The following is a 22,101-nucleotide window of genomic DNA, read 5'->3' on the forward strand; positions in this document are numbered from 1 at the left end:
TCTCAATCCATCTCGCCACCCCTCTCTCAAGGCCCTGAATGTGGAGCGTGACCTGGGTCCTGGTCGCACTGTGGCAGCAGTATGTCCTGCTCCATCGACTCCAAACCCTGGTGAGTCTGCAAAAGTGAGGTCCCCCCAGGATCACCCGAGTGACTGCTTGTTAGCAGACCGGAGAGAGCAGTCCTGAGAACATCTGCTGGGGACAAGAGTGACCTGTTGGCATATTACGTGCACATGCATGGGAGTGGGTGGGCCAGGAGCACTGCTGAGAAACATGCCACCTGATCCACTTGTCCCCCTCTGCACATGCCAACACTCAGAAAATGGGAAGGACGACCGCTACAGCACAGCCCCGAGCCCCAACCTAAAGCCCCACTTACGTTCGGGCGCTTCCACTGGATACCCTGGATGCGAGACTTGTAGAAGAGGGAGTCCTCGGTGGCTGGGAAGAGCGGGTCCTCAAAGAGCTGCTTCCGCCGCTGGCAGCTCTTCTTCAGGGACGAGTACCGCTGATTCTCGTACGCCTTCACCGAGGAGAACATCCTTCACCACCAGCCCTGGGGGACAAAAGCAACATGGATGGGTTGGCTTCTGGGCAGAGGCAACAGCAGACCAGGCTCCTCCTTTCTACTGAGAAGATGTAGGAACAAATGCATCTTAAAATGAAGGGAGAGAGATCATCTTACTACGCCAAAGCCTGCCTCACTAAACCCCAGGGCAAAGGGGTCCCATTAATGTCATGCCCTGCCCTGAGGGATCAGATACCACAGTGATGGCCACAGGATAAGAAGCGGAGTCACACCTGCAGCCTCCCCTGCACTAGTGAAACACAAGCCTAGTGGAAGGTCCCCATGAAAGGACAGGGTGTGCAAGCAGCTTCGCCAGGGTTTGGACCCATGGAGAAGTCACCCTGAGACCATGCACGACCCAACTCCCATCTATGCTTCAGTGGAACGAAAACAGACATCCTTTCCTCCCTCCCATGCCCCGACATAGCTCCCTGGGCTCATGCACCAGGCTCCAGCTCTGCTTGACACCCACCCCCACTGCCCTGTCCTGCAGGTCGCACACTCTGGTCTTCCAGATGGGCTGGTGTGCAGCGCAGCCCCACCGTTTTCAAAGGCACAGGCTCCCACTGCCTTGTGTCCTCCTAAACTAAACTATGAGTAAATCAGGCCCCATGCAGCCACCTCCATGCTCCTCCTGACCGCAGGAACATAAGAAGTGTCCCTTACTGGACCCAAGGAGACGGACGTGGCCCCAGAGGACAGCAATGCAGAACAGACACATGTAAAGACCTTAGCTCATGGGCTCCAACAACCGCAGTCCTCTCTGCCCCAAATTAGATCCAAGCACATGCAGCAAAGATGTAGGGCTTTAACAGAGAGTTTACTGGATGCCCCAGCTTGGTTGATTTTTAATTAAAAAGGCCTCCTGGCACAGACCCTTATGTTTCTAGATTAATTACAGTCTCGCAGCAAGCAGCTGAATTCCTGGCCACGGAGGAGACGAGGAAATTATGTCCTACACGCACCCAAGAGAAATAGCACCTGAACGTGTTGCCTCTGGTTGTCCCTCAGCCCGGCGGCTCCAGGGCATTGATACCAACTCCTTTGATCAGGAGTCTAGGGTCTCACATCCACCTCTGCCCTCTTCGCTGTCACCTGTGGGGTGGCAGTCACCTTCCTTAGGACCCTCTGCATCACTCTGGGGACAGAGGGAAATGCACGGGGGTCCTGATGGCGGGCAGTGAATGAGCTACTTTGGTGAAAGATCTGGGGAGCCACTGACCGATGGATACGCTGCATAAGAGACAAGTGATTTCTATGAAACTGGGAAGACATCTCTGGCTGTGGCGAGGATACAGTCAAGACACTGCGTGTGGAAATCCAGGTACAAATCCAGGGGCTCCTCGTTGCTACACTTACTCACTGCTAAGTTTTCCGAGCTAGCAGAGGTGCGCTGACTTGTGCCAAGATCACGGTTCCCTACTGCGGCGTCGACATTGCTAAAGCTGTGCTGTAACACATATGACAGCACACTTGTAAGGAGTCTAACTGAGAATTACATCCTCGCTATAAAGTCAGCCCCTGGGGCTATTTGCAAATGCTATAGTAGGACTGCCCTGTCAAATGCTATCAGGTGGCTGACAGCATTTGATAGGACAGAACTACTACTTTTGTAATCCTAAAATGTCATACGAAAGTAGCAGTCGCAGTACTGTCCTGGCAAAGGCTGTCAGGCTGTTGTGCATTTCTGCTCCCATCTTACCCCAAGGATGCAATGAGACTTGCCTAATCCTCGTTACACGATTGATCGATTGATTAAATGCCCATTGCCCGTTTATTAATCCTTTGTTAAATGTTACCGTGAAAGCGAGGCCCGTTTTTCTCTTTTACTGGAAGCGTTTCAGGACCTCAGCAGAGCTGTGCAGATTTCCATTAGCATCGTAGCTAAATGGATTTCTGTTCTCTTGGCAAGGAGCACAGCTCTGAATGTAGAAAAGCTCTCGCTCCAAAGGCCTGCAGGATCGCAAATGTCATGTTTATATTTTAAAAAGGTTCCCGGGATGCTCTGGGGAACTGCAGGCCAGTAAGCCTGATCTCTGCACCTGGCAACTTGGATGAATAGATAATTGCATAACAGAATAATAAAACACCTGGAAGACTGTGATATAAAGTCGAACCCTCCGCAGTTTCTGCAATGGGGAAAAAAAACTGTATCTCGTTAGAGTGCTTTGGATGTGCCAAGAAAGCCAGCAGATAAAGAAATATCAGGTGACGTCATCCAAAACTTCCAAAAGACCTGAGAAGAGATCCAGCGGGAGACGCAGCTACGCCGGGGTTGGGCAAAGTCTGGCCCATGGGCCGGCAGTGGACTTCAATTAGAGCTATGATCTGCAGCCTGCATGCTCCGGGCAGGGGCGTGCAGGCGGCAGATCACACCTCTGCCCCGGATTGGCACCAGGCTGTCACCGCTACAAGGAGCCGGGGCAGAGCCGTGATCCGGTGCCTGTGCACCTCTGTCTGGAGCGTGTAGGCTGCAGATCGCAGCTCTGCCCTGGCCCCATCGCAAGATCCCAGCAGCTCCAGAGCAGCCCCCTGCTCTGCCCTGCCAGTGCTGCTGGGGCCAGTCTCCATGGCAACCCCAGCCTTGTACAGGTGCAGCTGGGGTCTCCATGGAGACCGGCCCTAGCCACCAGGGCAGGGGCAGCTGGGATATGGAGTCCGGCCACCATTTTGCCCACCCCTGAGCTAAACCAATGGAGTTGTCATGGGGCAAGAGCTGGCATCGCCATCGGTCAGAAACTGGAGAGGGAGAAAGCAAAAACGAGGATCAAACGGCCAGATTTCATCACGAAGGTTGAAATCAGTGGCCTCAAGGATCTGCACGTACCAGGGCTCAGACTAAGTCCCATTAGCGATCTCAAGTGAAGCAATGAAAAAGCAAAATTTGCATACGAAACAATAGGACTTCGGTAAGTCCGGCCTATTTGTTGTGCCATGACGGCGGGCTGAAACCCCCCAGGACCAGCCACCGAGGGTACAGGCCACTAGGAGCACAGCAACTGGTTTCCTGGCGTGAGCGATGACAAAACGGGAAAGGGAAGGAGGGGGAAAGTCACAGCAGGTAACAGCCGAGGCGCTCGGAGGACCCCGAGCACAGAGCTCTCGCCAACTTAGGTTAGTCAAGGTCAGAGGAGATGATAAGATGTGTCAGAGACCGAACGCAGCAAAGTGAAAGGGCAAGACGATGGCCAACGACGTTTAATGATAACAAATGCCGAGCGGAGGGAAATGTTTCACCAGCTGCTACAAAAGCAGGAGGAAGTGGTCTATCGTGCAATGCTTACTGCACCCAAAACCACACACATGCACACACACACTCAAAAGGGGGCTGGTTAGTTATACGGACGCCAAGACTATCCAGAGCGATCCCAATTAAATGATAACAAACTTGTTTGAAGGATCCAAGACATCCTGTTTCAGGGTTCGAGCCACTCAGTTAGGCTATAAACAGACATCGCACTTGAGGTGGTTTCGCTTGATCTCAATCAAAACCTGGGACAAAAAGAGGAGAGGAGCCTAGCTTTTCAAAGGAACGAAGTCCTGTATCCCAGGATCCTACAGGGGTACAAACCCATTATCCCTCTTGAGGGACATATTTGGTAGCCATGCTGGTTTGAGACAAAAAGAAATGCCAAAATCTAGATCTCTTGGTTCAGAGATGATACCTTTTACTAGACCAACTAAGAAACTGGGTTTTTTGCTCACTACCTGCTTCCTGCAACAGAGACAGGGGTAACTCTTTCCAACCACTGCCACATTGGCAGCAGCTTTTGGCTGATCTGCCAAAAGCTCCCGCCAATTTGGAGCGGCTATAAAAGGGTGAACCCTTGCCTCCACCCCAGGTGTATGCTGGCCTGGAGAGAAGCAGCAGCCATGCTAGCACAGCGGCTCCTGAGCTGGTGAAGAAAAATCAGCTCCCTGGCTTAAGACACACACCTCAGTTTTCAAGGGCTGATTTTTGGGGAAAGAGTACATGTGGTTGGTTGGTAAATACAGTATTTCCTGCTCCCAGGCTGTTCTGCTTTCAGTACAGACAGCCCAAGAGCCAGACCAGCCCCCTGACCTGCAGGAAGGGAGCGTCTCATTTGAAGACTACAGACACTCAACAGCAGCCCCCTGGAAAAGCACAGCTCGGTCTGCGGCCGTATCACGCGCGGCACCGTGGGGAACTCTGTCCAGTGGCTCAGACGGCACCAGGAAGCTCGGACCTGGCCCACGCAGCAGCCCCGTGCGTTTTGGGTTCAACGGTCCCAAGCACGGGTGCCACGGGGAGCTGGGTTGCGAGCGCTGCCCTTCCGCTTGCTCTGGGGCTTTCGAGAGTCACAGCACCTGTCTGTGGCTCAGCGGCCCCGTGGGGCTACACAGCCCATACCGACCACCCCAGAGCACTGCAAGGATGCAGCCACGAGCACTGCTCAGGAGCCTCAGGTGAAAGGTGTCCCACTGAGCTGGCTTGCGTTTGCATCCGCAGCTCTCTGCTGGAGGGGCAGGAATTCAGAGCCGTATCTGGTTCCCAGTAAAACGAATGATTCATTTGCTCTCGGCCTCGAGGGGAGGTGGGCTGGGGTGATAGTACTATGCAAGCCCCAGGCAAGACCAGGAATTTCTTGTAGGCACTGTTTAGCCCTGATCATGCTCTACTCTTGGGTCTGCATCATTGCACACTTGAGCACACGCAAAGGGAGGGGTTGGGGAGGATATTCGGAGAGAACAGTGAGAAAGAGCGAGGTCGGTTATTTGACCCCAGCACTTTCCTGCCCAGAGCTGGGGAGCTGGACTTGAGGATCTCACGAGCCCCGAACTTCTGTGCATCTGTGATTTGATCTGTAAAGAGGAAATCCAGCACAGGGAGCGTCACACGGCAGTCCTATGAGCACAGCTCTTCACTGGTCCCCAACTATGGGGCGCTGCGCTGCTTGCAGTAGCTGTTCGACTCTCAGAGCAGAAGGAAAATATCCTAACCCCGTTGGTAGGGCACAGGAAACCCTAAGAAGGCAGAGGCGATACAGCAACGACCAGGCGCTCTTCCAGAGCTGTACTCCACTAGTGTCTAACAGTTATAAGCAGGAGTAGTGCTAGGTGCTGTATCAATGGTCCTGTCCTTCTTTGTAGGCATCACAGCTTTGCACAGAGGTTGGAGACCAAGGTCATTAAGCCTGGACCTGGTTGTGGGGACCTCGGGCCTAACACGTGACACAGCAGAGGAGAAAGTAGAGATTTTTTGCTTGCAAATATAATAAGTGGGCAGCAGGGAGCTGAGCACAAATGGGGAGTTAAACAAGAGGATGGGCAAGGTGTGGCTAAGGGCTAGCGGGGGGCCTGGAAAGCACAGACAAGGAGCTAGCTAGACTGGGTAGGTAAGGGAGCCAGCTCAGGGATGCGGGCAGAGGTGAAAACGCCCAAGCAATGGTGTAGGAGACCCTTCTTTGCTTCTGCGTAGATACGCTCGAGGCAGTGCTGCATCAGCCAAGCCCAGCCACAGTACCGAGACAGGCGATGATGACTGCTTGGATGAGAGCCACAGCGGTGCGGAGAGGAAAAGTCATCTCTTAGAGACGTCGCACAGAAAACCCCAGCAAGGTTTAGGCCCAGCTAGGACGTGGGAGCTGGGGCTTTTCTGGAAAAAAAAAAAAGACGTACTCTAGCGTGGCCAGAAGTTATGGGCTCCAGGCAGGGTAACATTTTATGGCCAACGTCTGTCAGAGCAGAGGACCGCAACGTTCAGACGCCATGGACAAGAAATCAGCTCTGCCTCTTGGCCAAGACGCTGTGGAGGGAGCAGAAAGCTCTGGGCTGCGCTTGCGAGTGCAAAGGAAAGGCAGAACTTTGCAAGAGAGGACTCCAGCAGGCCTCTTCTGCGTGGCTACGCCCTGGGCCGCCTCGTCGTTTTTTCTCTTTGTGCACAAGGCTGACGAGCTCAAGTTCAGAAACCTTCAGGATTATCAGAAATCGGCACAGCCAGGGCCAAACGGACACAACATGAGACAGGGAAGAAAACAGCCAAGGCCCAAGATCCCGGCAGGGACTGGCTACACGTGCTCTGGGCACGGGAGCAAAGGGCACAGAGAGCCCGACTCAGAGCTGGGGCACTGGAAGGGTTAAATGGCAAGCTAATGGCCAGGCTAATGATCAGAGGTGTTTCTGTAGGCTGCTCAGAGGCTACCCCACTGCCCGCGCAGAAATATTACAGCTCCAGCTCTCCTACGGCAGAGCGCCCGGCTCTGGCATGGCGTAAGTGTGATCTGGCATCACGATACACGGTGCCAACGGGCACCGCTCCTCACCCGTGCCAGCGAGCAGAGCTGTCGGGGGCGCTGCGCTGCTTGCAGTAGCTGTTCGACTCTCAGAGCAGAAGGAAAATTTCCTATCCCCGTTGGTGTCTGTGAAAACTTGCTGCGGAGCAGCTTCCTCTAGCCCGCGGTCCGCGGTCTCCCAGTACAAGCCGGGTGATTCCACCGAACAAACGAGACTCAGCAACGCCGGGAAAACGCTGCGCACAGACAGCCCTGCTTTGTGTTCCTCTCCCCGCCTGTTTGCTTGCGCCTTCACGGGGTTGCAAACCGTGAGTCACCAGTTTCACTCGGGTTTTACTTTACAAGGGCTCGGGCGTTGCCAGGTCCAGGGCGCAGTAAAACAAACTGCTTTGCCCTGGTTTTAAACCAGGATATGGGAACTACAGATCCCCGAAACCAGGGTGTCCCTTGAACTCACCTGCCGCGCCCTTGACAGCCAAAGGCCAGGCCTGGTGACTCTTAGCCAACCCAGCCAAGTGACAAGCGGGTCCAAATCCCATTGCAATCAACAGGTGTTCAGAGCATCCCTCAGACCTTAATCCTACTTGAATCATACCCGAGCAGCAGGGTCTGGCCCTTCGTGATGGGGTGGAAAGGACGTAATGCGCAGGACAGAGTAAAAGAGCAATCAAGAAGTTAGCGAACGGCAGACTAGCCACATCTGCCATGTCCATGCCACGTGGACAGTAGGGGGGAAGATACTCTTGAATGCTCTTGAATGCAGCCCAAGCAAAAGCTTATGGAGGGCAACTCAAAGCATCCTGTTAAACCCAACATCCTGAAGACCGCAGGCTGCAGTCTGGAGACCCTGCCCTAGTCCCAATGGGAAGACAGAAGAGCAGCCACACAGCAGTTCCTGTGCTTGCTAAAGGGCCTGGCAAGGATGCTGCAAACACGCATGGTGCAAAATACCATCCTCCCCATGCCAGCAGCAGGACAGAGCCCCTCGGGACACAGCTTGCAAGGCGGTGCTGCGGCTGGACAGCCCACGGGCTCAGAGGCCAAGACATCAGCAAACTACATGATAGCCCATATCTCGGCCAAACGCCAAGCGGGGCGGATAAAAATCAATTTTATATTTTTTTAAAATAAAAAAAAAAAAATCTGTGTTTTTTTCATTTAAATCAGATTTTTTGATTTAATCACATTTTTTAATTTCTTTGTTAAGATGCTTTTTTAAAACAAAAACAAACAAAAACCTATATACAGTTTTAATTTAAGATCTGTTAAAGCTCAAAGATATCACCATGGAATGGGGATTATAACTTCTAATGACATACTATTCGAGACAATATATTCATGTAACCTTTTTCAGAAAAGTTTTATGAATAGGTCACAGCAGGCCCTGGACTACATCGGGGCCCACTCTCTTGGGGGTCCCAGAGGCTGCTCTATAGATTTGTAAAGACTAAAGAAAACCACTCTACCCAGCGGGACTCAGGGCTCAGTCTAGATGATCCCATTAAGCATCTCTGTGATGCTGAGCTTCAGTCTCAACCCGTGGATGTGTGTCTCCAGAGATAACATCCTTGTTACAACAGTATATGGGGATGAGAGATAACAGAGCTGATCACCTGCCGCCAGCCCTCTTATCTCTCTCCAAGTCTGCATACGCAGTCAAGCCCTTACCTCTCCATAAAAGTGCAAAATTTCAAGTTAAATGAATAGAGGACGTCAAACAACAAGAATGAAGAAAACAGTGATTAAATCAAGGCTTTTTAATTTGCACCGTAGGAGACCTAGGTGCTAGTCCCAGCTCCGACACTGACCCACTCTGTGACCTTGAACAAGTCACTTTGCCTCTGCTTCAACTTCTCTCCCCTGTGAAATGTGGATAAACATTACTGCCCATTTATATAATGGATCCCGACGTCCTTGGCAAAACACCTCGGGCTCTGGGGAATGAGAAGCACAGCCTAATGACAAATGATGATTACCAGTCTAATTAACGACAAAATAACCTATGCAGTGTCCCGAGAACATTAAGTGACAATCCATCACGGGCGTTATTCCACTTAACGTGCTCCCTTGTGGTTTATACTCAAGTAACTCAGGAGTCACCCAGCAGCGACTCTAGCACGCAGAGTGGGTTTCACAGCATCTGATCTCCATGAAAAATCTTCACGCACAGTGGAAATAAGAGGTCACGTTTCCCAATCGGGACCCGTTCGAGTGCTTGATCGGCGACGCTGTGTCATCAAGTGGCTCTTGGACGCGTGTCGTTAGTCCATGATGGATGGACTCCACTACCACTCAGGAAGATCCTCCTTGAGCACAGCGAGACAGTCTTGCTGTTTGGAAGCAGCGAGATGGAGAAACATCAAGGTCTAGCCCAACCCTTTGCTCAAAGCAGGATCAGCCCTGTCTAAACAAGTGTCTAATCTGCTGCTAAAAACTAACAAGGATGGACACTCCACAACCTGCCCCGCTAATCCACCCTGGTGCCTGAACCACCCTCAAAGCAAGGAAGTTCCCAGCAATCAAAGGGCTGTTACTACTAGGATTTTTTTTGCCAGATCCCTCCCAGGTGTGACACGGCAACTCGTCCAAGGTGGTATGAAGTGAACTTTAATAGTTACCCCTAGGCTTTATTACAAGTTCCCTCCCCATAATACGACCTGGCAAGTGATTTCTTCAGATATTACAGTGCTGACTTTTGGGGGTCCCAGCCTTGGGTCCTCCACCCGGCGTGTGAGATCTTAGTTTCTGGCTCCCCGCTGTTCGAGCAGGGACCCAGCAGCTGCGTCTGTCCTCCCATGGTCACAGCATACTAACACACACGTTCCTTTGTTTCTCCATTACTTTTTTAACTTTTTCATCCCAAATGGTCCAGTCCCCTGGCTCTGTGTCAACCCTGGCACTGTACCGGGCATGTTCCTTAGAGGGAAACTGGTGTGCCCTGCTCACCTAGTGCCCAATGACAGCAATCACATCTCCCAGTGCCACAACATGCTCTGTTCAATCTTGTTGCTTAGTTCAAAAAGCCTTAGCATAGCTCAGTTTGCCCTCTACGGGACTCCTTGTTGTAATTTAAGGCCATTAGATGTAGCTTAGAGCTCAGTCCTGCCATCACAGTGGGGTCCAGAGGACCTCGCCATTCTTGCTACACAACATGGGCTCAGGACGCACCTGATATGAGAACCGCATCATGTCATGCGCTGTACAGACACGCAGAAAGAGCCCGGCTCCAAGAATTTACCATCTAGGTAGATCACCAATGATGGTGAATGGAGACATCTCGGCACTGCCCATTCGGCAAAGGCCTCAATGAGGCAAGAACTGATCCCAGAGCCACGGGCACTAAGTTTAGGTAAGCACACCGCCTGTCTTTTTTCGTTCCAAACCCACGCACAGTATCCCCGTCATGAAGGGGAACTGAGGCACTGAGATGAGTCACAAGGTCACAAAGCAAGCACACATCACAGATAGCTCAAGTGCCACCCACTGCCCTAACCGGCCTTCAACTCTTAAGCCTGTCTTTGTATCAGCTTGGATCAATGTTCCCAGTAGAAAGACCTTTGATCTTAGGCACCAGGGTTAAATCCCAGGGAAACCCTGCAAAAGTCATCGATTCTTGCCTCTGCATCCAGGACCATTGCCATTTGAAAATAACCACAGCTTTGAAGGCCTTGCATACAGTACCATAGCAAGTGGGATGACTGCCCCAGGTGCCAAAGTGAAGAGTTGCCAACAGGCACTGCCCAGCCAGGGTGGGGTGCAGGACAGAGCCGCAAGTGGCTCGTTGTGGGGGAAGAGGGCAGCTCCCGCCACTGCATGCACTTCCTAGCAAACATGGGGGGGCGTGTGCCCCCTGGATCTGCGTGCAGGGTGAGGGCAGGCTGCCGCTGCGGACTTTGCCCTGCATGCCAAACTTCCTTGCCACATTACTGCTTGCATCTGAGAGCTGTCCTTGGCAGAAACCAAGAAGTGCCTCCTTCCTTGCATTGAAAAATAAAGAATCACTGCTCCGGGACTGAGATTTGCTGTTGGACGCAGACTCCAAGGCAGTGGGAAGAGACTAGGACATTGTGCCAACGGTAGACATGTTTGCTGCATTGTTTGTGGGTGGTTTGGAAGACACATGTCTGGCAAGGGCTCGGTTTTCCAAGAGAACTGTGCTCATTCCCTGGTGCCCAGATCTCAGCCCACAGTAAAGTTCCCATCAAGACATGGGACGTTTTCCAACCAGTCCTGCTCCCCTTCATGGTGCAGACGTCCCCAGCCCTGGTGCTGCACAGTGTATTACCCTAGAGGTGGGCGGTGAATTGTAGCACAGGCCTCCGAGCACCAAAACTCCCAACTTCCAAGCCTGACTTTGGCACATAGCAACTTTAGCACACTTTGGTAATGCAGAGCACCTCTCAAGCATGACTGTGCAGCCTCACAGCACCACCATCGTGCCCATTTTACAGAGGGAAATGCTGAGCCTCAGGGCAAAGTTCTGCATTATATTTAGTACATACTAAGGGCACTTTAAACATGAGCATCCGCACATTAAAAGCTTGTTAACTTGCGTTAAGTGCCTGTTAGGCAACTCAAAATTGTGCCATTTCAGGCGAGGGTTAACTTTGGGCTGTGCAACTTAGCTTGTATTACGGTAACTTCAGTCTGCTCCATGGAGATAAAACAAGCAATTTGCAGTCCCCCAGCATCCCAGAATGCATCGCTTCCAGCCCCCCAGCCAACCTCCCAAGCAAAAAATACAGCCCAGGTCTCCTGGCTTATACTTACACCCCTTCTCGCCAGTCCTCTAGTAGCAAGTCAGAGCTGTGCAGGTAAGAAACATATTAATCCTTAATGCGAGAATGTGCACCGCTTTCATGCAGCTTAACATGCCACAGATCTAGTCTGGGCTAAGCATAACGTGCAACTTCGCTCTGAGAGAGAAACAGAAAGAGAAACAGGGCAAGTTGCTTAAGATCCCATAGCAGGCAGGAAAACGAGAAGTCAAGGCCCCAACGCCCAGCCCCAGGGCTGCGCCAGATGAGTCCGTTGCAAAACCTGTCCCCCGTCGGTCTCACTTCCTGCGATCACGGCCACTGCTCTGGCTCCTAACGCCGCAGAGGCGCGCTTTCAATCGATCCCTGCTTCCACTGGAAATCTTAGAAATATCACCACTGTGTGCGACCACATTTCTGCTGGGCTTCATTCAGTAGGGCCGGTGTGGTTGTAGACCAGGAGTGTTCAACCTGCAGCACTGCTGGCCAGATCCAGCCTGGGGCACCGTGTTATCCCGCCCACCAGGCTCCTCACGGGTCTGGAAGCTGGCAGTAGGGGAGCAGTGGCATTGCTTCCCTGCTGCCAAATTTTTGGACCCATGAGAGCTCTGGCCCCTGTGCACTGGATCTGGCACCCAATCTCAGTGAGCAGGGCCAGGCAGGGGCAGCACCAGGCTGCTGTAGAGGCTGGCAGGAGGTGGCATCAGGCGTCCGAAACCGAATCCCAACATGCCGGGGATCAGAAAGCATGGTGCCAGGCCTCGAGGGCCCAATCCTGGCATGCAGGGGGGAGGAGGGCATGGTGCCAGGCCCTCAGGGCCCAAACCTGGCATGCAGGGGGGAGGAAGGCATGGTGCCAGGCCCTCAGGACCCAATCCTGGCATGCAAAAGGGGGAGGAGGGCATGGTGCCCCCAATCCTGGCATGCAGAAGGGGGAGGAGGGCATGGTGCCAGGCCCCCAGTCCCAGTGTGCAGTGGCCAAGTCACTGGGTCCCAACCCTGGCATGGCAGGAAGGAGCAGTGCTAGATCCTGCTGTCCAAGGGGGGGAGAGAGGGAGATGCTTGGTCCCACAAATCCCAGTGCATGGGGGAGGAGAGGCCGGTGCCAGGCCCCTGGGGCCCAATCCCAGCTCAGACAGGCCCCCACACCATTCATCACCTGGCACGCAGAGCGAAAAGGTTGAGCGCCACTGTTGTATACTAGCTGTAAACTTAGTGCCCCTGCAATTAGGGAACACTGTTTTCAAAAGTGTTTGATACAGTGAAAAATCTCAATGGGCCTGATCTCAAACCCACTGCGATCAATGACAAACCTCTGGATCAGTCCCCATTAGCAGCAGTAACTGCACCGTTATTACCACGCAGAGCAGTGCACTCACTTATAGACATCGATCGAGATTATGCTCTACTTATTATGAAGCACCTAAACACCACCTCCCCTCCTCCACTGCCTGCGTCCCACTAAAAAACAGCGGGGTGGGGGGCGCTCCTCTTCTTCACTGCTTCTGCCTCTTAGCCTTGAGGATGAGCTGGGGCAAAAATAGTCGCGTTGAGGATTTTTCCAGGGTTCGAGCAAGGTGGAGCAGGATTACACAGAGACACCCAAGTGCCACACAGAGGTCTGATGGACGGAGCAGGATCCAGCCCCTCGTCCACCAGAACGGCGTGTCGTGGTGGATACTCATGGCTGAGGGGGGGTCACGCGGCTGCTTGACCGTGACAAGCGGGGCCCGTGGTTTGATCCGCGTGATGCAGGTTGATAAGCAAGGGTCCTACTCACCATTGCCCTGCCGCTTCTTTGCAAGTGCTCAGCTGGCACCGTGGACCTTGCGCAGCTGGGTCGGACAGCTCTGGGCTGTTTCTGGGGTGGATCAAGGAAGAAGAGGGCTCCTCCGTGACTCTACCCATACAGGGCTCTGAAGCAGGGACAAGAGCTGGTGCAGCTGGCCCCCGCAGCCCTTTGTACCTCCTCCAAAGACCAGCAAGAGCCTTTCTAGGGGGTGACACCAGTCTCTTCTGAGCAGGCCCGGTTTGGCAGCGTGGGAAGCACACTGCAGTGGTAGGTCTCCTGCTCCATGCACAATGCCTGCAGAGGCAGGATATCCTCAGCTCAGGAGGCATTTCCTCCCTGGGATCCAACATGGGGTGCCTCACGTGTACTCCTTTGCAAGCTGCCAGGGCTCTGGACACACAGGCAGCCCCGGGAACACCGTGCCGCTCAGTTCGCTTTCCCCCTGGACACACAGCAGCACTTCTGAGATGAGGGGGATCGCACTGTTGGGGTCTTGGACCAGATCTAGACCCCATTAAAGGCAGCAGAAAGTTTCTCACGTTGTCCCTTGTGCCCTTCCAAGTGTTCAGTAATTAGCGCGCTGCCCGAACGTTTGGTAAGCGCTAGCCCCGCTGAGCTCAAAGGGTCTCCAAATATTGTGCAAGGAAAAAACATGGAGGGGAAGAAAAAGATGGCATTTCATAAATGACGAGGCAGGGGTGTCCCCACCACTGATCAAGGGAAACCTGCCCTCTGCAGAGGAGGCCAAAACAAGCACCGCTAGATGTCACATAGGACTGGTCATTGCCAGATGGCACAACAGAAATTACCCTGATTTTACAGGTAGAAAAATGGAGGCACAGAAGTGGAGGTGAAGTGACATGCTCAAGGCCACCCAGCCAGTCAGTAGAAGAGCCAGGATTAACAGCCTAGCACTCTACCTACTAGGCCATGTTGGGATCCAGTCTCTGACTGCAGATGACACTGTCACATACCTCACTGGGACCATCCGCTGAGCCCACCTGGGGGAGCTTATTGTCCTAGGTTACAGCATCTCCCTACCTAAGACCCAATTGACTTGGTTATCAAATCATGAATATTTATACTCCTACCCACCAGGGAAACTCATTTTCCAGCTCTTAGATGCCCCCCCATGCATATGCACGTACACGCACGTGCACTCGCGCACACACGCACACACAGACCCACCTAGTAAATCCCAGCTGGACACCCCATGTATCAAAAAGATGCCCCCGATGGTGTGTAAAGGCGCTAATCGGCTGCAAATCTGCACGTGTTCATGGCCATATCAGCCGACAAGAATGCAGCTTCCTTTGGAAAAGAAACTGAAGGACAAATGGAAAAGTCTATTCAATGTTGATGATTTCAATCCAGCCAGCCCAGGGCAATGTAACTAGAGGAGACGGACGGGGGGAAAGGAGGCACAGGGTGCGACGGCTGGCCCAGAGTCGCTGGTAGACGAGAGGCAGGGCTGGGAGCACAGCCTGGACTTCCCGAGTCACCCCCTGCACTCGTCCGCTGGACCCCAACGCCCCCGCAACAGCGCCGGGCACAGCCCGCTGGGAGACTCGGAGGTTTGCAGGAAACACCAAGGAGGAGGACAGGCAGGACTGCAACCACCCCAGGCAAAGCAGCACACCTCCCTGCAGCAAGCAGGTAGCCCAGGAGCCAGGCAGGCCTCAGGGCACTTCCAGATGGGCATCTAAATCACCCCAGCTACAACGCCATCCCGATGCCTACTCAGCAGTGGACCCACTGGGGTCTTCTAGTATCTGCAGGGAAGCTCAGCACGGTGCACGCCCCAGCCATCCTGCTCCCCGCTGCTGTGCACAGCGCGCACGCCCCCCAAGCACTGCTGCCAGGCACAAAGCGCAAGCCGGCGCTTGGTAGAAGCTGTGTCCGTGGTACAGCTCTGTCTGGGCTCACAGACACCAAAGTGAAAGTCTTTGGTACAAAAACGGGTGGTGAAAACAGCAAGGAGAGGTCCATCACTGGGGTAACCAGAAGGAGAAGCAGCCCCTTGAAAAACACGCCGCCTTCCTAGGCAGCTTCCCACCTGCCAAGCCCACACTGCCCAAATCCCTATCTCCGACTTCAAACTGGCTTCCTGCCAAGCCAGTTAATAATTACAATATGCAACAGGATGCGTAAGAGGGAGCAAAGTCGATGAAATGCAAACTGGATCAGACCTGGCACTGCCTGGGCTTCCCACCAAACCACAGCCCCAGCCACTTATGGGAACCTCCCCCAGAGCCCTGCACAGACATAGCCCCCGTCTCAGTGCCGTCCTTCCCATTTAAAGGCAAGGCATGACTAAGTACTGCAGACACCTGGAAGGCTGTTATAGTCAAGATGCCTGGGGTCTGTTACCTGGCTGTCACATGAATACTGTGGGGAGAGACTAGACAGCCACCTTCTACCCAAAGGCCCCTAAGGGAATAATGCAGGAGACCTCCAAATCTACTTCCTACCATGGGATCAATCCTGCTGGCACAGAGCAGAACCTGGCCCAAGATCCAAGCCCTAAAGAGGTCGTCGGGCACCTGGGAGATCTGGTTATTTATCAGCCCCAAGCCAGCCCTACCTGGGGCTTTGCTGTGAGCAAAACACCAGGATTATTTGCAAGCTGCTGGCAGTGTCCAGAGCTGGCCTGAGACTCCAGGACCTGTCTGGTTCAGTCCCATGAGGATTACCCCAAATCACACAGCCTGTGCCTTTGTAGGCAGGATTACGGCATTCAGAGGTGTTCCTCGGCCAGCTGGACATGAGGAGGGACACAGCAGTAGCTAGCGTGCATCGGGGGGTGGGGAATTGGGTGTCAGGTAAGTCATGGACACTGGAGACTACAACTGGGATGTTTAAGATAAAACACGCCAGACTGTTTCAGACAATCCCAGTGCAAATAACCGCAACGTGCCTATTCCTTTGGTGACCCTCCAGTTACTTATACTGGTATGCAAGGCAGCAGATTATAGGCAAGATGAGCCAAAAAGGAGCCACAGGCCCAGAAGGGAGCTCCTGGGTGACAGCCCAGCCAGGTCCCTACTATTGCAGGCACCGCAGCACATAAAGTGACCCACATCCATCTTTCAGAGGAGCTCTGCTTCTGGCCCACCACTCCTCTTGCAGGCCTGTTGCCTCTTCTGGTGGTAAAAACCTTCTTCTAGCCTCCAGCCCGCTCAAGACGACCTTATGTCCACTGGTACTTATGCCAGCACTGCCCCTGAACTCACCTAGCTCTTGAGCAGGAGAAGCAGCATGGCTGTCCCAGTGCTCCACCCCAAGCGAGAAGCAGACTTCATCAGTGCAACACTGCCCAGGTTAGCACAGTTATACTAGCCTGCTCTCCCCTTGGTAAAGCCAAGCCCATTTCCCATCTACTTCCAGGTAGGAGTGCATCCATGAAGATTTTCTTGGCCAATACCGATGGTCAATTGTTAACCAGACACATCGGCCGATACCAATGACTTGATTTACAGGAATGCAGCTGGGCAGCTTGGAGAGCAACATCTGGCTGGTAAGTCTGCTGGGGGAAGAGGAGTGGGGGAGGGAAGAGGGGTGGGGATGGCAGGGGCAGATCGAGACCCTCACTGTGAGGGAGGGAGCGGGGTAGGGGCAGGCGCCGCCCAGGCAGGGCGGTAAATGTGACCCTGGGAACAAGGCCGGTGGCTCGTCTGAGGGCACTGGGAGTGGAGTGGCTCCCTGCCGCTGTGTACACCCTCAGGGAAGGCATGGGGGGAATGTGCCCCCTAGATTTGTGCACAGGGCGAGGGTGGGCTGCGGGCTTGGGGCCAGAGGTGGCACCAGCCTCTTCCCAGTCAGGAGGACTGGGCTGGGGCTGCGCTCGGGGCAGGTGGGTAGCAGCTGTGCTCGGAGGGGGGGCTATGGAGTGGCTACGGTGAATTTTGAGATGGCTGTAGCCCACCCTGTAGCCCCCCTCCCAGCACCACCACCACCCACCCTGCCCCCACCCAGTTGGAGCACAGCCCCCACCCCAAGGGCAGGAGGCCGGTGCAGCCCCTGGCCACAAGCCCACAACCTGCCCTTGCCCTGTACACAAATGAGGGGTACATGTGCCCCATGCCTCCCCCGGGGGTACATGTAGTGGCAGGGAGCCACCCCTCCCTCCCCCAAGATGAGTCACCCACAGCTCCGCCCTGCTCCAGGGGTCACAATCACTGCCCTGGCCGGGCACTGCCTGCCCCTGCCCTACTCCCTCCCTCACCGTGGGAGCCTCAATCTTTCCACTCCCCACCCCTTCCCCACGCAGACTTACCGGCTAGATGCTGCTCTCCATGCTGCTGGGCTGCACTCCTGGCCACGTGCATTCTGTGGCTGCACACATGCATGTGGCATTTATCGGTGGCATTAGCAGCTACAGCAGTCAAAAAAGGCTGATTGCTGATAATGTTAATTTTTCTTTTATCGGTGCCGGTCCGATATGGACCGATACTTCAGTGCACCTCTACTTCTAGGTCCTTCATTTGTCTTTTCTTCGGCAACTATTCTGAACCCTGGCGTTTCTCTAGAAGTCAGACTTCCAGACCACAGGCACTGCATCTGCTGTTCTCCACCCCGATGGTATCACCCCTGGTGACCAGAGCTGCCCCTTGGTAGCTCTCTTACAGGTCTGGATTGGGAAGGAAGATCCCTTCAGTTTTCTCCGCTACCCCAGATGCAGCCATTTCCATCTCAGATCTCTTACCTTTAGCCCCATTCAAAGCTACGATTCTTGTTGAAAACAGAAAGAAAGTTGCACCTGGAGGGGTCACTGCTTTAAGATCTAAAGACACCATTGACCATTTTACTGATGAACAAGGGCACAGCAACCACCCCATCACAAGGACACACACCTCCCCGATTGGCTGTACAAAAGCCCCAGGCTGCCTGCAAGACAGCGGCAGTACCTTGATCCCCGTGCTGAAGCTTCTCTTTGCAGCTGCAGTCTCTCCACACCAAATCTGCTCTTCAAATGAAGCTGGCAGCAGAAGGTGCCAGGTGGGCTGGAGCATGCACATGCCACCTCCCAATCTGACCTTTTGTAGCAACCTGTCCCTCCTGCCAGCGTACTGGGCGGGCGTTCCCATGATAAGACCTAACAGCAGCCACCCATCAGTAAATATCTATATTGACAGTCACCACGGTGACTGGCTCCGTCTCAGCACCCCTCCCACCCACAGGTAGGGCAGGGCTCCCTATCACTCCACCACCAACAGATCGGATCGTCTTCCCCTTGTTTGCGGCTGCAGCCAGAAATCTCTGTCTGCATAGAGCAGCCCCAGTGAGGTCCTGCTACTTCTTTGTTTCTGTGCTCTAGCACTGTGGACATGCCACAAATTTAAGCTCCATGCCTTCCCCAGTCCCTTTCCCCCACTCAATCTGCTGTTCTGCTTTCTGCCTCCTGCCTGATCTGCTACTCTGCTTGTGGCTCCCTCCCCAATCTACCACTTGCTGCACACAGAGGCCGCCTGTGCCATGCATATTGCAGGTTGACCATTCCTGGTCTAGTAGTTTCCAACTCTCTTTCTCTCTCTTTCATATGACATTTCACAGATTAATATCTAAATGTGATAACCGCTCGAGTGCATTAGGGGTAGCTGCGCTCGAGGACTGATTTTAGATCGCCGATAAATGATCTAATTGGGCAATCATTCAAAATGGGTTGCACCGTCTTAAAAGTTGCATCACAATTGCAACTGCTTGGCTACAACTCCACGGGCGCACGTACATGAGACATTTACTCTGGAGTGGCCTAATTAGGTCTGAAGTAAACGTCTCGGCATGTACATATGCAATGCTATTAGGATGGAGTGAACTAATTAACTCTACCCCTCTATCGGGCGCTGGTCAGACCGCAGCTGGAGTACTGCGTGCAGTTCTGGGTGCCGCACTTCACGAAGGATGCGGATAATCTGGAGAGGGTCCAGAGAAGGGCCACTCGTATGGTTAAGGGCCTGCAGGCCAAGCCCTATGAGGAGAGACTAGAGAAACTGGACCTTTTCAGCCTCTGCAAGAGAAGGTTGAGAGGCGACCTGGTGGCTGCCTATAAGTTCATCAGGGGGGCACAGAAGGGAATTGGTGAGTATTTATTCACCAAGGCCCCACCGGGGGTTACAAGAAATAATGGCCACAAGCTAGAAGAGAGCAGATTTAGATTGGATATTAGGAGGAACTTCTTCACAGTTCGAGTGGCCAAGGTCTGGAACGGGCTCCCAAGGGAGGTGGTGCTCTCCCCTACCCTTGGGGTCTTCAAGCGAAGGCTAGATGTGTATCTAGCTGGGGTAATGTAGGCCCAGCACTCTTTCCTGCTTATGCAGGGGGTCGGACTCGATGATCTATTGAGGTCCCTTCCGACCCTAGCATCTATGAATCTATGAATCTACCATAGGCTAATACTTGTTAACACAAGTGCTATCCTTGTTATTGATTCCACAGCAACACACATGTCGACGTTGATGAGGCTGGCTGGGGTGTGAGAGTGCTTCACTGCAGGGGCTGCCTGCTGGCTAGCCATGTATGGGAGCACCCTCGTGCGCCAGTCAGCCCCTCCACAACATGCCAAGCTGAGTTGGAGCAGCCCCGAGCTGGCAGGCCGACCCCCTGGGTCCCCTGCCAGTTGGGGCTGCTCTGCTCCGGTGCAACATGCTGCAGTCCTGGCCACACATTCAAATGTGGCACCTGAGAGCAATAAACTGCAGAGCAAACTGCTCCAGAGTTTATTGCTCTGAATTAATTGCACATGTAGACATGTAGGGTTTTGCTGTGGGAACGCTCCCAACCCTGTGGAGACTAATCCCAGCACCTATCATCCAGATTAGGGCACATCTTGGAGTGGGAAAGCCAAACTGTGCTCATACACAAGGTAAAGCACAGAGTCCATAGGATCCTTGAAGGATGCTGGACGGGATGTACCCTCTTCTAGTAAGGGTGCAGCCTGGGCCTGACTGTGGGGGGTCATCTACTGTGCCTACTGCATTCCTGCATACAAGCATCAAGTCACCAGGACTTTTGGAGACAAGCTGGATGGCGCTTTCCCGTTTCATGCACCCAGTATTAATGCAAACAGCCTAATTCACCACCCTGCTGACAAAAACAAAAAACAAAAAAAAATGAACAGACAAAAAAAGAAAAGAAAAGAAAAGAAAAGAAAAAGTCAGCAGGAAGACAAGGGAGAGATTTAACTGGGCTGTCTGCTGCAGCCTTGCCCAAATCCACACGCCAGGCTCGCTGCGCATGGCTGCCCTGGGCACCCTGCCTTCTTGCAAAACAGGAATTGGAACTTGCAGCCTTCCCCTCAGCAGGCTGCCACTCACCCCGCTGCACCCGCATGCTCCCGTGAGAACGGCGGGAGCGAGCCCTTCACTGGGTGCTGGGCGAAGCAGCTGGTGCGCCCCGGAGCAATACTCCGGCATCCCGAGAAAACTGGCAAGACCGGCTCTACAGCGCTGTGAGCATCAGGCGTGCAAATGCTTCATCTGACAAGCCCTTGCCAACTGGGGTGGGGCAAGAAGCTGCTGTCAAAGGCTGGAATAAAGAATAAAAACCTTGCCTTTGCCCTGGACGAGGACGAGGACGAGGATGCTGGCGTGAAGCGACAGGAGAATGACTGGAACAAAACTGAGCCATCTGTTTCCTGCACCCACAACCCAGATTTAAAATGACAGCTTAATCTGCTCTGGGACCACACAGGTCTGACCTTCTCTGCTAAAGGAGGTGATTTTTTTTATCTGAAGCCAAGCCCAGAGCTGGTGATAGTGCTACAGTGCCTTCCCTTCATGGTAGTGTAAGAGTGATTCAGTCGCGATGGTCCAGAAATTATGTGAGAGGCAAGGATTTCTTAGGGTGCTGCCTTTTATTGGACCCACTATGTCGTTGGGATGAAGTCAGACAAGCTTTTGAATGCAAGACTCTCTTCATCAAGTATCAACCATTCAAAAGCTTGTCTAACTTCATCCCAACGACACAGTGGGCACGTCTACGTGTGCGCTTTACTGCACAGTAGCCTATTTTACTGCACATTTGAGCATCACGGCAAAAACTGTGCTAATGTGTTAATGCTCAGCAAAATTAAGCTACTAAGCATTAAACATTGCTAAAAAATGCATTTTTCACTACTGAGTATTAGGGCATGCATTTAGTTAGTACCTCATATTAGAGGTTCCAAAACTAATGCGCAATAGCAAAAGTACATTCATGAACGTGTAGACATACTCAGTGGGTCCAATAATAGATATGACTTAAGAAATCCTTCTCTTCATGGGACTTTTTACCTTAGGTTAACTCCCATACATTAGCTACCGCAAGACAGAGCCCACACTTCCCATTTCTCAATGGTAGGAATAAAGGTCAAGGCTAACTGGCCTCAAATGCATAATTATTGCATGAGATACCACCTGGCTCATGTGTGGCATGCATCAATCTCAAAGCAACAAGAGGTTGGCATTGTAACCTCCACCTTAGAGCAGGGGACAAGCGGCGTCTGTGGATGTGACCCAGCAGGTCACAGGCCCTCATCTTTCAGGGCCAAACTCAGCCCCCTTATCCAGCAGGCCGCTTCTCAAATGGGTAAGGTGGTTTGGGTGCCTTCCTGTGCACTCCTTACTTTAAGCCCTTCAGCCTTACATTTTCTGGGTTTATAAATGCTCAGTTTTACGATCGTTAAATCCCTGTAATGTCTGTTTAGCCTTTAGTTACTGATACGTGCCCTGAATCACCCAAATGTGCTTTTT

At 53.0% G+C, this 22,101-nt stretch overlaps 1 protein-coding gene across 2 annotated transcripts in view; it reads right to left on the minus strand.

Annotated features, from left to right (window-relative positions):
• The window catches only part of CAPN5 (calpain 5), a 93,993-nt gene that overhangs the window by 63,343 nt on the left and 8,549 nt on the right, over window positions 1–22,101 (minus strand). Inside the window, exons 1-2 of one of the 2 annotated variants that reach the window (XM_090030729.1) lie at window positions 13,361–13,382; window positions 381–557 (exon numbers count right to left, since the gene is read on the minus strand). In XM_090030729.1, the coding sequence (XP_089886855.1) occupies window positions 381–542 (162 nt within the window). In that variant the 5' untranslated portion in view covers window positions 543–557; window positions 13,361–13,382. Of the gene's footprint in view, window positions 1–380; window positions 558–13,360; window positions 13,383–22,101 lie in introns of those variants that run through there. The other variant, XM_090030728.1, reaches the window with a different exon arrangement.

This window comes from Crocodylus siamensis, chromosome 1 (genome assembly GCF_052110815.1).
Source record: "Crocodylus siamensis isolate JL-2025a chromosome 1, ASM5211081v1, whole genome shotgun sequence".
Classification (NCBI taxonomy): Eukaryota; Metazoa; Chordata; order Crocodylia; family Crocodylidae; genus Crocodylus; species Crocodylus siamensis.